General features: G+C 37.7%; 1 protein-coding gene across 9 annotated transcripts in view; it reads right to left on the minus strand.

Moving 5' to 3' along the window:
• MRRF (mitochondrial ribosome recycling factor) overlaps window positions 1-16,030 on the minus strand; it is a 65,570-nt gene that overhangs the window by 49,186 nt on the left and 354 nt on the right. For 6 of the 9 annotated variants that reach the window (XM_015084802.3, XM_015084801.3, XM_027035034.2 and 3 more), the window contains exons 2-3: window positions 11,281-11,501; window positions 2,916-3,071 (exon numbers count right to left, since the gene is read on the minus strand). In XM_015084802.3, the coding sequence (XP_014940288.1) occupies window positions 2,916-3,071; window positions 11,281-11,501 (377 nt within the window). Of the gene's footprint in view, window positions 1-2,915; window positions 3,072-11,280; window positions 11,502-12,652; window positions 12,744-15,852; window positions 15,990-16,030 lie in introns of those variants that run through there. The other 3 variants (XM_053204669.1, XM_053204670.1, XM_053204671.1) reach the window with 3 other exon arrangements.

Below are 16,030 nucleotides of genomic sequence, written 5' to 3' on the forward strand. Positions count from 1 at the left end.
AGGAGGTTGTTGACAACACTGGCTTCAATCTGGAAAAGTCCAGGAGGTATAATGGTAAAAATCTCCACAATTCTGAAGACCAATGACCTGGGTTCAAATACCAACTCTGCCCCCTCCTGATTATGTGACCCTAGGCAGATCCCCTAAACCTTTAGACACCTGTTTCCTGATCTCTGTAAATGGGGCATACAAATTGTACCTACCTCATCGGGTTGTTATGAAAGTCTCTGGAAAGCACTTGTAACTGGCATATACGAGTGCCCAGTAAATGTTAACTATTACTACTTCTTGACTTTCTCCTGTATTTTAACCAAGCTAAACTACTTACAATTTCTCTAATACAGTCTGCTCTTTCTTGCCTCAGGATTCTGAGCATATATTGTTCTTTCTATTGAGAATGTCCTTCTCTGCTCAGATAATTCCAGCTCATTCTTTAACACTCAGCTATAATAGCATCCAATCTCAGGAATCTTATCTCACCTTCTAGGCTGGATAACAAACCCCCTTATGAGCTCCCTAGGACCCCATGGACCCCTTCTATAATGATGATAACCAGTATTTGCTGAACATTTCCTATGCGCAAGACACCATACTAAATGTTCTCTATAATTTCTTTTGCTTTCATTATCACAACTCTATGAGATAGTTCCACTATTTTACAGATGAGGAAACGGAGGACCAGACAGTAACTTGCCCAAGGTCACAACAGTTCTTAATAATGGAGCCTAAATTCAAACCCAGGTCTGGACAACCCTACAGCCATGTTCTTCACCACTCTGCTTTGCTATCTGGTTTTATCCATGTTGGTTTACTTGTTGATCTCTTCACATTAGGCTCTGGGCTCTTGGAAGCTGGGAACAACGTCCTTTCTCTCTGTATCTACAGCACCTACTTATCAGCACAGAATAAGTGCTCAATAATGTTTTGGTGAATACATCAGTGTACAGATGGATGGATGAATGGAAGAGGGCAAGAACAAATACATGGATAAATTTGTATCTTAGACAACTATTAAAAGCAATCAACAGAAGACCATGGGGGAGGGGAAGGAAAAAAAAAATTAAGAGAGGGAGGGAGCCAAACCATAAGAAACTCTTAAGAACTGAGAACAAACTGAGGGTTGGTGGGGGGTGGGGGGGGTGGGTAATGGGTATTGAGGAGGGCACCTGTTGGGATGAGCACTGGGTGTTGTATGGAAACCAATCTGACAATAAATTTCATATTAAAAAAATAATTTAAAAAAAAAAGCAATCAACTACCTTGGAGATAGAAATTACTGGTAGACAGACAGAGGTGTGAAAGGAAAAGTGCCTGCTGGCCCAGATAGTGGTGAAAGAGGATATGGAAGAATATGGCACAGAAAAGACTGGCTAAGTTCAGTTTCACCCAGTCTCTTCACGGCCCCAAGTTCTAGAGAGAACGTTACACAAACATAACCCTGAAGAGAAGGAGGCAAAGAGGAAATACCAACGGGAGGCCTTTTGAAAATGGATCTTAACTCAGCCTTCCTGATTTGCCATAAGATCCTTTGCCACAGAAGTCGCAACATGGGCTTTTCAGTATGCAATTGTGGTGGTTCCCATTCCCTAAATCCATATCGACATAATGCATCAAATCCTTTTCCCTCAATCTGTCCCCAGCGAGAATCTCCCTCAGCCTCATTCCTGCCCCTCATTTTCGCAGAGGTTAACATTTAACAAATTACACTCCCAACCCCTTTCCAGGCCCATCATCTTTTTAAGTTCAACAAGAGTGGAGCTTGCTGGCTAATTTTAAGTATCACATTTCTCCCTGAGCTCCTCTCAAACTGTTCTCTGGTTTCGGCTGCAGAATGTTAACAGGCCAGAAAGCACAGGGGAGACAAAGCACTTTATCAGTTTCATACCTAAAATAATAAGCAAGTTTAAAATAAACAGTTGGGAGAGATTGAATGGCACGGTCTACTGTCAGCAAAGGCAGAAATGCCCCAGTCCAAAGGTTGACAAATGACGGAATGGTCTTCTGATTTCACACAGGATCTCGTCTCTAAACTCAGTACGTTTCTGCTGGTGTTTATAAATGGAGCTGTATATTTTTCATTTGGTTTTCTTAAGAACAAGTTCATGAAGTATTTCCTAGTTTCCTTAGGAACTATCCCAGCCAAGATGTGAGTGGGAGCAGCCCAAGCTCCTAGAGATACCTTCAGAGGGTGTCCCAGGCTTGACTCTAGGATGATGACAATTTCCAAAAGGCCAATTTAACAGCAATTGGATTTTTCCTGCCTGCCTGCACCATTAGCTGACAACTCACTTCTTCCATCACATCTGCAAACAGTTCTCTTAGACAGTTCTGACATTTCCCACTTAGAAAAGCCACTTTCAGGAAGTTATTAACCCAAACGGAATCTTCCTGGTCAAGCTCAGAGGTACAGAAATGCCTCAGATGGATAGGTCTGCAGCCACTTGGTTCCCAGTAAGGGATAAGAATGGCCAAATAGGACAAATTGGAAAAATCAGACCAAAGATGTCAGTTACTGTAAAACCAAATACCTAGAAGTGCTTATATAGTATAATCGTAATAAAAATCCCATTTTTTGAGGGTGCAATTCCATGAGAGCAAAGACCATGCCTACTTTTGTTCACCACTTGTGGACCAGCACAATACTTAGTTCATCGTTGAATGGACAAATAAACGTAGTATTAACTACGAGCCGGGCACTGTGCTCAAACCGTTACATGTGTTACCTCACTGACTTTAATACTCACTCCAAAGCTATAAGGTGGGAATCAGACAAGGAAACTGAGGACCAGAAAAGTAAAGTTAACTGCCCATGGTCATCAGTTAGTAAGTAACAAAGCTAGGACTGAAACCCAGCCCTGCCAAAGCCATGATCTTTCCACTATGCCCTTCTCCAAAACATTGGTTCAGTCACTAACCTGGTGAGGTCCTTATATTGACAGTCTTATTGAAATTATCTTTGAGCGCTTCTGTCACAGACTTCATTTCTTCATCCACCTCTTCCAAGCTGATTATATCCTCAACCAAGGCAGCATTAAGATTCACTCTGGTTTGGAACTGTCCTTTCCCTTTGGCTAAAAAGTCAACAATCAGTGAATACAAGAACAGCAGCAGAAACAGAGACAATAAACAATTAGGGAAGAAGTGCCTATGAAATGCAGGGAAAAATGCCAAGTGCTAAAAAACTGTACATCATCAGTGTCCTACAAAATAGCCTACATTTATTACCCACTGGATTCCCAGAAAATGCTAATCATTTTCTGAGGTACTAGTGAAGGTACAGGCTTTATAATGAAACACCGCAGGTGAAAATCCTGGCTATCACGCATACGAGTTTTATGACTTTGAGCAATTACTCTGCTCTTCTGAGTATCAGGTTCCTTCCCTATAAAACAGGGATAATATCTATATTGCCAGGTTGCTATGATACAAATTAAGTAATTCAAACACCTATAACAGCACTATCCACATGGCATGCACTCCATAAATAAATTAATTCCTTATTTTTTAGAAAATAAACAGAAGATGAGAAAGGTAAAGTGACTTGCCTAATGTCACCAGATCATGAAATAGTATAGCCAAGATTTGGTCTCAGATCTGCCTAATATTAACCTACAAACTTTCCATTAGATTGTCTCTATACAATCTAATTGGAGACACAGGAAATACATTAATTCATTTTAAAACAAATGCTAAGACAAGGATATGCAAAGTATCTGATAGCTGGTAGAGACAAAAGGAACAACAGTAGTTACAGACATTAAATACCACCAGTGGTGATAATAATGACTCATATTTCAGAAAAATCAACAGCAATGGGAACTGAATAAAATTCTATTTTATGCCTAAGCCACCATGGTGATTTTTCATTTACATTCTATGTATATAGATCACTCCCACAAATATACAAATATTCCTGCATTTCTTCGTGGGAGGTGGGTCAAGTAAAAAAAAAAAAGAAAAATATTAAGTACTACTACTATCCACTTATTTGCTAACAATTCAAGTATTTATTGAGATTCATTCACAACAAATTTTATTAAACATCTACAGAGAGCTAACTCCTGTGGTATTTGTATAGCATATTATAATTTGCAATGCAATTTAAAGTACATTCTTCTATTAGATAATCAAAGCAGCTCTTGGAAGTAGGAAGAACAGATATTATTACTGTTCCCATTGTAGAGGGAGATGAGATGAGATGAGAAATCTATAGCACAAGTCATTTAAATGTGTTCCCCAAAGTACCAACCAGTAAGCAGCAGAGTGATTTTTAAAAAAATATTTATTGGCTTGTGTCACCACCGTTCTTGAAACCTTATTGCCCTTAAGTTAACAGAATAATGGCTTAGTATTTTTGGAACTAATGAAAGATGACAATCTTCAGATTCAGAAACACAAGTTCCAAACAGGATACTAAAAGTAAATTCATACCTAGACATCCTGTGAATGCAGAAAATTAAGGACAAAGAGATCTTGAAAAGAGCCCAAGATAAAAGAAAAATTATCTAAAAAGGATCCAAATTTACAGTAACAGCATACTTTCCAAGAGCAACAACAGGAGCTAGAAATGATGGAGACAGTATCTTCAATTTTAGATTTTCTAAACTAAGAATGTATGTTAAAATTTTTAAGTGGGAGCCTGGGTGGCTCAGTCTGTTAAGCGTCTGATTTTTGGCTCAGGGCATGATCTCATAGTTCCTAAGTTTGAGCCCCGAGTCAGGCTCTGTGCTGACAGCTCAGAGCCTGGAGCCTACTTCGGATTCTGTGTCTTCCTCTCTCTCTCTCTGCCCTTCCCCTGCTCACACACTCTCTCTCTCTCTCTCTCTCTCAAAACAAAAAGAAAAAAATTAAGTTATGCCCATCAATATGAGGATAGATAATATGAATGAAATAGTATACAGTCATGAGAAAGAAAGATCTACAACTACACAGAATAAATCTCACAATCATAACGTTGAGCAAAGAGGCTAGACACTAGAATACAGAGTGTGCAGCACAAAAGCCAGATACAGGAATATAGAGACAAACGTAATCCTGCCACTAGAAGTCAGAATACAGGGGCGCTCAGTTGGTAAGCGTCCAATTTCAGCTCAGGTCATGATCTGGCAGTCTGTGTGTTCGAGCCTCACGTCGGGCTCTGCGCTGACAGCTCGGAGCCTGGAGCCTGCTTTGGATTCTGTGTCTCCTTCTCTCTCTGCTCCTCCCCCACTCACACTCTGTCTGTCTCTCAAAAATAAACATTAAAAAAAATTAAAAAAAAAAAAGAAGTCAGGATATAGTTACCTACAAGGAGTAGGAGGAGGTAAATTACTGGAAGGGAGCATAAAGGGGACTTCTGACATGCTGGGAATTTCTGGTTTTTGATCTAGGTGCTGATTACACAAGTGTTTTCAGTTTGTGAAAATGACCAAGCTGTTTCTTATGATAACTGCACTTTTCTATAGGTGCCTTTTAATTTCTATAAAAAGTTAAAAAAAAGAAATTAAGGGTAACTACCAAAACAATAAGAAATAAAATGTATAACTTCCAAATTAGCAGAGATGAAAAAACAGAAATAAAAAAAAATTTGGCTAATTCAATAGAAGGAGGAGAAAAACAAAGAAAACTATGATAAAGTAAAAAATAAAATGGTAGATATACAAATACTCAGTAATCACAATAAATATACACAGACGAAGAATTTGACTTAAAAGTTTGAGACTCTCAGGATGCCTGAGTGGCTCAGTCAGTTAAGCATCAAAGTCCTAATTTCAGCTCAAGTCACGATCTCACAGTCATGAGATCGAGCTCCCATGTCAGGCTTCTCACTGAGTGTGGAGCCTGCTTGGGATTCTCTCTCTCCCTCTTCTCTCTCTGCTCCTCCCCACCTTGCACGTGCTTTCTCTCTCTCTCTCTCTCGAAAATAAATAAACATTAGAAAACTCCATCTATTTCAAAAACAAAAGTTACAGATTCTCAGTAAGATATTTTTAAATCTAGTCATATACAACACATAAGAGGTTTTGCAAAAACATAAGATTACAGAAAGTTTAATGTACATGAATGGAAAAATAACCCTGGAAAATATTAAATAAAAGAAGGCTGATAGTTATATCAACATCTAAAAACAGATTTTAAGACAAAATGCATTTTTAGAAAAAATGAAGGCCACTTCATAATGACAATAGAAACAATTCACCAGAAAGATACTCCCCTTCTGAGCTTAAATACACCACATAATGTAGCGTCAAGATCAATGGAATTAAAAGGAGAAACTGATGAATCTACAATCATACAAAGACATTCAAAATACCTTCCTTCATAACTGATAAATTGAGCAAATAAAAAAAATAGAAAATTTGATCAATACAATTAGCCAACTCAATCTAATGGTCATATACACAATCTTGCATCCAGCAGTAAGAGAATACATATTCTTCTCAAGCATATTTGGACTTGTATACAAAATGATCTTGTTCTATCCCTCAAAACAAATCTCAATAAATACCAAAGAATCTTCATCATATAGGACATAGTCTCTGATCACAGTGGGATCAAGCTAACTCTCCAAAAAACATGTTTGAAAAATTTTAAACACTTCAAAATAAGTCATGAACTAATGGAAAACACATAATGAAAATTTTAAGTGTTTTAAAATAATAATAAAACTGTATATCTAAAACTTCTTTGAGCCACCTGACATATTTACATAGAAGTTTATAGCTTTATACACTTATAGGAAAAGAACAAAGGTTGAAAATTAATGAACTGTCCAGTTCAAAGGATAGAAAAAGAAAGACAGGGGAGAAAATAAACAATAAAGGGCAGAAATCAATAAAACCAAAAATGACAAATCAACAAAATTAAAATCTCTTTCTTAAAAGGCTTATGAAACCAAAAAACTTCTTTCAAGAACAACTGAGGAAAAAAAGGAAGTAGACAAATCAATTAATATTAAGAAAGAAAAGGAGAAGACAGTTACCAAAACATTAGAGATTTTAATAATTTTGAGAGACTATTATGGACAACTTTATGCCAACAACTTTGAAAACGTGGAAATAATAAAAAATTTCCTAAAAATACATAATTTACTAAAATTAACTGAAGAAAAAAGAGAACATCTAAATAGCATCATAATCATTAAAGAAACTGAATCTATGATTTAAAGCCTGCCCACACACAATACCAGGTTCAGGTGATTTCATAGGCATGTTCTAAGAATCATATAAGGAACTGATTAATCCTGGTCTTACACAGACCATCCCACTGAGAGAGAGACAGAAAGACAAAGATGAACTCCCAGCTCACATCATGAGACTAATATAGTCTTGATACCAAAACCGGACAAGGAAATGCTAGAAAGTTATACCCATCAATATCAGAGACTTACATTAAGGCTAACCTCACATAAAGGTATAGAATCAAAAATCCTAAATTAATATTAGCAAACCAAATCCAACAACATACATACAAATTATGTATCAAGCAGTGTACAAACAAATTATATATCAAAAGGAGCAAGCAGGGCTCATACCAAAAATGCAAAAGTGGTTTAACATCAGAAAAAGCTACTGATGTTGAGTCACCACATTAATAGATTAAAAAAGTAAAAAAAAAAAAAAAAAAAAAGACGATCGTCTCAATAAATGCACTAAGAGCATTTGATAAAAACTTAACACCCATTCAAAACAAAAATTCTTAACAAAATAGGGACAGAAGATATTTGCTTAAAAGAGAAACTACTGAAAAATAAAGCAAACATAATTCTTGATGTTAACATATGAGAAGTGTTCCTTAACAAGTCAGAAAAATAACAAGGATGCCTACTATCATCAGTCACGTTTATTCAAATTATATTAGAGTTCCTAGCCAATGCAGTTAGAAAGAGAGAAGGGAGGGAGGAAGAAAGGAAGAGAGGGGAGGAAGAAAAGGTATATGGATTAGAAAGGGAAAAACAGAGCTACCATCATTTACGGGTATCACAATTACCTGGAAAATTCAAAAGAATATACAAATAATAGATCTAATAAAAGAGTTCAAAGTTGCAAGATATCACATGAGTGTATAATAACCAAAAGTGTTCCTATTCACCAGCAACCAAACAGCACGAATGATCTTTAAAAAAGATATGAATTTAAAAAAACAAATCTTCCATAAAATAACACAATAGATCCACTCATGACCTTAAGGTAGGGTCATTTTTCTTAAACTGAAAAAAAAAAAAAAAGCATTATCCATAAAGGAAAAGATTAATAAATTGACTACCTGAAAATTAAGAACTTCTGTTCATCAAAAGACACAATTAAATGTAAGTGATGAATCACTGAATTCTACTCCTGACACCAACATTACACTATGTTAACTAACTCGAATTTAAATAAAAACTTGAAACAAAACACCACTAAAAGACTGAAATGGAAAGCACATCAGCAATACGTACATATGACATAAGTCTTATCTTTAGAATATACTGAAACTCCTACCAATTGACTTTTTTTTAACGGGCAAAAGACTGGAAAGAGGATATACAAAGAGCCAAAAAACAAATGTAAAGGTGCTCGCCATCATCACCCATCAAGAAATGACAAATTAAAACCACAATGAGATAAAACCACACACCCATCAGAATGGCTAGAAATAAAAAGACAGTGTACTGAGCACTCATGAGTACGTGGAACAAAGAGAAAGCTAAAACCTTTTAGGTAGGAGTGTAAACTGGCACAACCATTCTGGAAAACTGTATGTACTGAAAGGGAACATACACATCCTCGGAAGACTCGACCATCCCACCTCTTGGTATATGTACACCAACAGGAAGGTATATATATATATGGGCACCAAAATCCATGTACATGCACATTCACAGTAGCATTATTTACTTCCAGTTCAAAACTGGAAGCAGCCCAAATGCCCATCAACTGGACAAGCATACACAAGTTGTGGCATAAGCATTCACTAGGATACCATAAATAAAAACGCACAACTACTACATGCAACAACATAGACAAATCTCACAAACAGATTGTTACCGCAGGAAGCCAGGCACAAAAGAAGCTACAGTGAGCTCAAAAAGGGAAAACCTAATCTATTAGTGCTAAAGTCCCAAAATGGGTTATCTTTTAAAGGGTGACAACCGAAAGGGACGGGCAGGAAGCTTCCAGAGTACGAGTGATGTTCTATATCTTGACGTGGGTGACGGTTACAAGGCTGTGTTCACTTTGTGAGAATTCTCTGAACTGTAACCACTTACAATGAATGTATGTACTATTCTGCATATATGTTATAACCCCAAAATTTATTTAATAAAAAATATGTATGTGACCAAAACGACAATACCCAGAAATAAAGCTGATCAAAGAAATGTATAAAATCTTTATGGAGAAAAACTAACAATATGATTATAAATTTCACATACAGGAGTGAAAGGCCAGAAAAGTGTGTATGTATAGTAAGGGGAAAGATTTTTACCACTAGGTTCAAGGCTTTACGACAGTGATTCAGGTAGCAAGAAATTTAGAACAGGAAGAGATAAGTAATTCAACAAAATCAACTAAAATCAACAAAAAACTTGACATGCGACAGAGGAGGCATTACAAATCTGGGAGTAAAGAAGGGGCTAATCAATAAGTGATGTTGACACAACATATGACCCATTTCAAAAAAGAAACTTAAAACTAGATTCCCAGCCTCACAACACCTTCAAAAATAAATTCCATATGGACTCAAAACCCACGAAAAGTAAAAAACTTTAAAATATTTAGAAGAAAATATAGAAGAATATGACTCTGGGTAGGTAAGGATTTGTTACAGAAGACACAAAAAGTACAAATGATAAAGGAAAGGACGAAAAAAATAGGACCACATTAAAACTTATGGTCAACAAAAGATACCATTAAGTAAAAGGCAAAGCAGACAGCTACAGCACAATCAACAAACGACTCTCATTCCTAATACAGAAGGAATCCAACAAATTTCAAAGAAAAAGTGAAACAACCGACTTTAAAGAGGCAATCAGAAGAGCTAAAAACTGAGCAGCCAAGTAAATATGAAAAGCTGCTTACATGCTATAGCTAATGTGTGCATCAGGAGGCTCCCCCCATTCCCAGTTCTGCCACTATCTAGATGTGACCATGCACAAACATCTTACATAGGTACCTCGGTCTCCTCGTTTGCAAATGGTGAGATTTGGGCTTCACCAGATAATTATAAAAATGTCTTCACTAGATAATAATAATTCTTTCAGTAGATAATTATAAAGGTCAAATTATTAAATACGTGAATTTGTGAAATTTAAAAAAAATCAGTGCAACATACAGATGAAAAGTCGTTACCATTATCACTAGTAACAATATAAATCTTCTAACTATTAATGCTCTTTCAGCAATTTGTTAATTTTCCTATTAATAGCAAAGGGAGGGTTCATATGAAACCATAAAAGGAAAGTCAGCGGAAAAAATATTCAGCAGCACGTTTCCAACACCATCCTTGGGAATGGACTCCCTGACCCACCCCTGCAAATAGCACGTGTGCTTTGAGGTGTGCTGAGGAGTGCTTTCTGTACTCCTTATTCATTCAACAACATTTTTTGATACATACTATGTGTCAGGACCTGTTAGGTACTAAATAAGGCACGGACCCTATTCTCATAGGGTCCAGCATAGAAGACACAGAACAAACAATAATTAATCTCACAATTAATTGATTAATTAACGGGTGCTGTGCTAAGGACGTCAAAGGTAAAATAACAGTGCACAAGAGTGCACGTAACAAGGGACCTGACCCAGTCTAAGGGGTCAGAGAGGACTTCCCTGAGGAAGCGACATTTAAGCTGAGACCTGCGGCATATCAAAGTCTCATTCTTGGATGACACAAACCATTAAGATCATCCATCTAAATCCATGGCTCTAATACCTCCTCACCCAACAAACTTCTGGTTTTAATTTCACTTCCAACAGAGGTCTTGCTTGTTATAAGGAGAAAATATGTTGATCTCTGCCACAAATATTCTGGTTGGCTTGGCACTTACATCTCTAATTCCAAAACTAAAACTAAAAGAAGGAAATGAGGTATATTCTGAGCAATGGTAACATAGGAGGCCACACGGTAATGAGCAAAGAGACCCTTGGTTCTAACACTGTCTCTGTCACTGTGGTATTTAAGCTGATCAACTGAACTATCTGAGACACCATCTCCACGTTCTTCCTCAAGGGGAGAAATTCAGTACATCTCTGAGATCCCTTCCAGCTACAATAGTTCAAGGGCTAAATGCAAGAAAAGGGCGAAGAGGTCATATAGCTCTACCTTTGGCTTTCTTGGTAGCGAAATAACGGATTGGTACAGCTGGTGAGGCCATGTATTGTCCATGGTCACTTTGTCTGCCACTCACTGTCTTCAGCGTCACTTCTGAAACAGGTCTGGTCAAGGCTGCAAAGGAGTTACAAAAGACAGGGTGGACCAAGCGGAAGCATCTTAATCCCAAGGCCATGCCGGAAGACAATCCTTGTGAACATTCACTATAAAGACTAAGACCAAAAAAAAAAAAAAAAGAAAAAGAAAAAAAAAGGAAAACAGATAGTATTACAACTTCAGAAAATAATTTGTACCAGTTATCAAGCAACAACTGCAAACTAAGCTATGTGCCAGGCAATTTAAATATATTACCTCCTCCCAACAGCCATACAAGGAAATATGATTAGCCCCATATTACAGAAAGATACTGAAGCTCACAGAGATTTAAGTAACTTGCCCACAGTCTGTAGGACTCCAAATCGCCAGGCTCTTTCCACTGTACCAAATGCCCCTTATAGTACACAGGAAACACAGAGTTAAGTAAATGTGCAGCAGCTGAAATCTTTAATGATGCTAATTAAACCCTTACATGAGAAAAGGCAAAAAAATCTTGATAAAGTTATACTCTAAAAAGGGAGGGCAGAGCACTGGAAGAGGACTTTAAACTAAATTTAAAAAACTCATTTCAACAGGCATAAAATGACTGGAAAATTCACACGACAGCATTTAATTAAAATTTTCTTTGGTTCCTTATGCGCTGATTACCAATTAGAATGCACTTTACTTTAATGTGAGTCTGAAGCACGGTTGAGGTTTGAGGTCTTCCATGTTACAGAACTAAAGCTCTGGAAAATGCCACCCTCCTCTGTGTTAACACAAGTTATACACTATACTTCTAAGGTCTCTGACCATGAAAAGATGCGGGAGTCTATAGCCAGCTTCTGCCAGGAATCTGGCTATCACTCAGTTAAAACCAAGAGCAATTAGCATCAAATACCTGGAAGTTACTATCTTTGAAAATCAGTCCTATACCTCATTAGAGAAAAAAAAAAAAATCCCATCCTTAAATGTTAATGCAGCAGAACTGAATAAAAGCATGCACTTTGCAGCGAGGAAGACTGGGAATCTAATCCCAGCTCCACCACTGACTAAATGCCCTGAACATCTCTGCACCTTGATTTCCTCAGCTGTGAAATGGGGATAATTATAGTTATTTCTTAGGCTCGGGAAGAATAAATGAGTTTATGCAGGTAAGATAATTGGCACAGTGCCCAGCTAATAGCAGGAGCCCCCAAAAGATTATCTGTTGACAGCTATCACCTTTCCTTTCAAAAAGACTTCTACACAACGGTCAGACACAACAAAGAATCCCGCGTGTCTTTACCAATGTATAAGATAGTCTAGTCAGTCAGATCTGGATGTAAATTCCAACTTTGGGCAATTCACTGCACCTATCTGGGCATCACTTTCTTCATCTGCAAAATGAGAAAAATAATCCTGATCTTAAAATGAGATAGTAAATGCATGTAAAACACCTAGCACAGTGCCCGGGATATAGTACCTACTTAATAAATGCTAGCTACCATTATTATTATTTCTTAAAAGAAAAGCGAGTAAATCAAAGGCAAATAATTTCTCCTGATGGAGTTTTTTTTTTCTCTCCTGCTGGAATTTTTAATAGCAAGGGATGCTAGATGTCAGTGATTGACTGCATGAAATCAGTAAAAGCAAATCTAGATTTTAAAAAGTATCTTTCCTCTTCTTTAATTATTTTCAATAGCTACTATTAATTGAAGTCAGGCCTGGGCTGCTTGCTTTACCATGTCTAATCCTCCCAATAATGCCACAGAGAAAGTATAATAATCTCCATTTTACAGATGTAGAAACTGATGCTCAAAGAGACCATCGTTGTCCAAGGGCACGGAACTATTAGCTCTGCCCTATTTTGCCAAAACTGTTCACAAAATTTGGCTCTAAGTGAGGTTTCTATATCTAGGTTTTTCTAATATAGCCAATGCCTTACCCACACTTATATCCAAATATGGCTGTATAATAATGTGTTTTGTTGTTGTTTTTTTTTTTAATCTACAGGGTTTCAATCTGGCTGCTCCATTTAAGACAGGTTTCCTGGTGTTCCTGTTGCAGGTCATAATACCAATCCACAAAGCAACAGGAAATCAAAATGGGTTAGAAATAAACAACCTTTGACAGAAAGCGCAGCACCCAAAAGCAGACCCAGTACATGTGAACCGGAAGACAACTCTATAAATAAACCACATTGCTGAAATGTTTTAGGCGTAGATTTTAATTGCACAGAAGTCAGGAAATTTCAAAGTAGAGGTTCAATAAAGGCAGTCCCTTGGGCCCTTTACCTTAAGGACATGCATATTAACAGTTCAGCACAGAAGAGTTAGTCAAGGAAAGGAACTGTCACAGGAGCCCAGGTATTATCCGACAAAATTAACCTAAACTCAGAAAAAAATGTGAGAAAGTATTTGGGCTTTGGACACAGTCTTGAAATGGAATCCCACACTTAGGAGCTGTGTGACCTTGCATAGATCATTTAGCCTCTCTGAGCTACAGTTTCCACCCCATTTTTACTGCCGTGATATTACTGAGCCTTCAAAAAGATAATTGTAACAATAATAATGAAACAATTGCTAACATTTACAGAGTTACAACTATGTGCCAGAAACTATTCTAAATGCTGTATTGCATACATTAACTCATTTGAGCCTCATGATATCACTATGAAAAAAGGACTATTAGTATACCCATTCTATGGATGAAGAAACAAAGGCACAGATAACTTGCCCAAGATTAGATTTCAGGCAATCTAGCTCCAGAGTCTGTGCTCTTATCCAGTGTACTGTATACTATTACATATATGAAACACTCAGCAATTATTGACGTTATTATTGAAACTGTTGGGAGTATATTTTAAATCTATTTGAGGCACATACTATTTTTCTAAAGTTAAGGTTCTCAAAACTTGACTTTGTGTTTTCTATAGAAGGTGCATTTTAATTTTGTAAAGAACTAGATGAGGGACACAAAGCCCTAGCTTATCTATTGTCCCAGCAACTTCTCACAATCCAGCTGTATATTAGCTTATAATATGTACATTTTTATAAACACGGATGTGGGTCCTCATTGTATATAAAGTACTTTCACATGTATTATCTGATAACCAAATTCATAATTACCACCCACATTTTACAAATAAGCAAAATGATTTTTCATTTCCTTGAATATTCCTCCTGCTCCTGGGTCTTCAAACATAATGCTGAAGTTGAATCTGCTTGGAATGATCTTCCCCCACCTCTTTAATGAACTACCTCTCACTTTTCTTTCAGATTTCAGCTTAAGCATCACTTTCTCAGAGGATGCCTTTCTTGGCTGTCTCCTCCAGTCCAACTCGGTCAAATGTCCTGTAGCCCACTTTCATCAACACCCTATACTTTTTTCATAGCACTTAAACAGTATCAGCTAATATCTGTGTAGTTATTTGATCACTGCCTACATCCCTCCCTGAGACTATAACCACCACAAAGACTGATCTCTGGTTCTCTTGTTCACTGCTGTACCTCCAGCATAGCACAGTCCCTGAATACAGAAGACACTGACTATGAGTGATGAATACATACATGAATGAAAGTCCAGAAAGATTAAGTCCTTGCCCAAGGTCACAATTACGGTGCAAGATCTGGACTCTAAGCCTCAGATTGAAGGTCCTGGGCTCTACTTCCCAACAGTGCTTCAATCATCTCTTAGTCTCCCAGATTTTTCACATAGAGATAGTAGGGTATGCTCTCTAAGTTCAGTGCCACACACAGGTATTTGCAGCAACTGACTACATAGTATCTGACTATTCACAGCATCATGACTATAGTATAGAATCATGTCCCTGATGTAACCAAAGGAGGATGACACACTTTAACAGGTAGAGAAAGAACTTTTGCCTAAGACCTAGAAGGTACAGATCCCAATATTCCTATCTCATCACTCCCTGCCAACAATCCTCTTTAGATTCATAACCACCTGTATTACAAAAAGCATTTGTGGCAGCTCTCCAGTGACATGTGACTTGTACCAAACCACTTCTCCTACCTAGATTGTGTTTCGCCAACTGCATAATGAAGGGTCAGTTCAGGTTTTCATTCTTTCGAACTATGAAGCTCTCCAAGATTCTGGAAAATGCAGTAGAGTGCGGTGAAAGTTAAAAAGGCACCAAACTTAGAGAAGACCTGGGAAAGAGTCCTGGTTCTAGCACTTCCTAGATATGTGACCTCAGATAGATCACACTCCCTGGACCTCAATCTCCTAGGTAAAATGTAGATGACAGTACTATTTGTCAGGGTTACCAGGACGATCGAATGAGGTAAGGGCTGCAGAAACACTTTGTAACTAGACAACGGCTACTGAAATGGCAACTGTTTGCTGAGGGAAGGCACAGAGTAATGGTTAAAAGTTAAGGCTTTGTAATTTAAGCTCCATCCCTCACCAGCCGCATGACCCTGATAAAGTAATTTCTTGAGCTTCCATTTCTTCATCTTGGGGGGCGGGGAGGGTAATAATACCTACCCCCGTGGGACAGTTCTGAACACTAAATGTTCCTGCCAGATAGTGGGCTACAAAGGAGGGGATGCTATTGAATAAGCACCCTCCCCTCCGCATCCTCGAAGTTCGCAGCTGAGGGGACGAGCCCCGCCCCCACCCCACGAAAATCTCGCGGAAGCGACAGGTCCCGCCCCCAGTCTTA

This window comes from Acinonyx jubatus, chromosome D4, assembly GCF_027475565.1.
Source record: "Acinonyx jubatus isolate Ajub_Pintada_27869175 chromosome D4, VMU_Ajub_asm_v1.0, whole genome shotgun sequence".
In the NCBI taxonomy this organism is placed as follows: Eukaryota; Metazoa; Chordata; class Mammalia; order Carnivora; family Felidae; genus Acinonyx; species Acinonyx jubatus.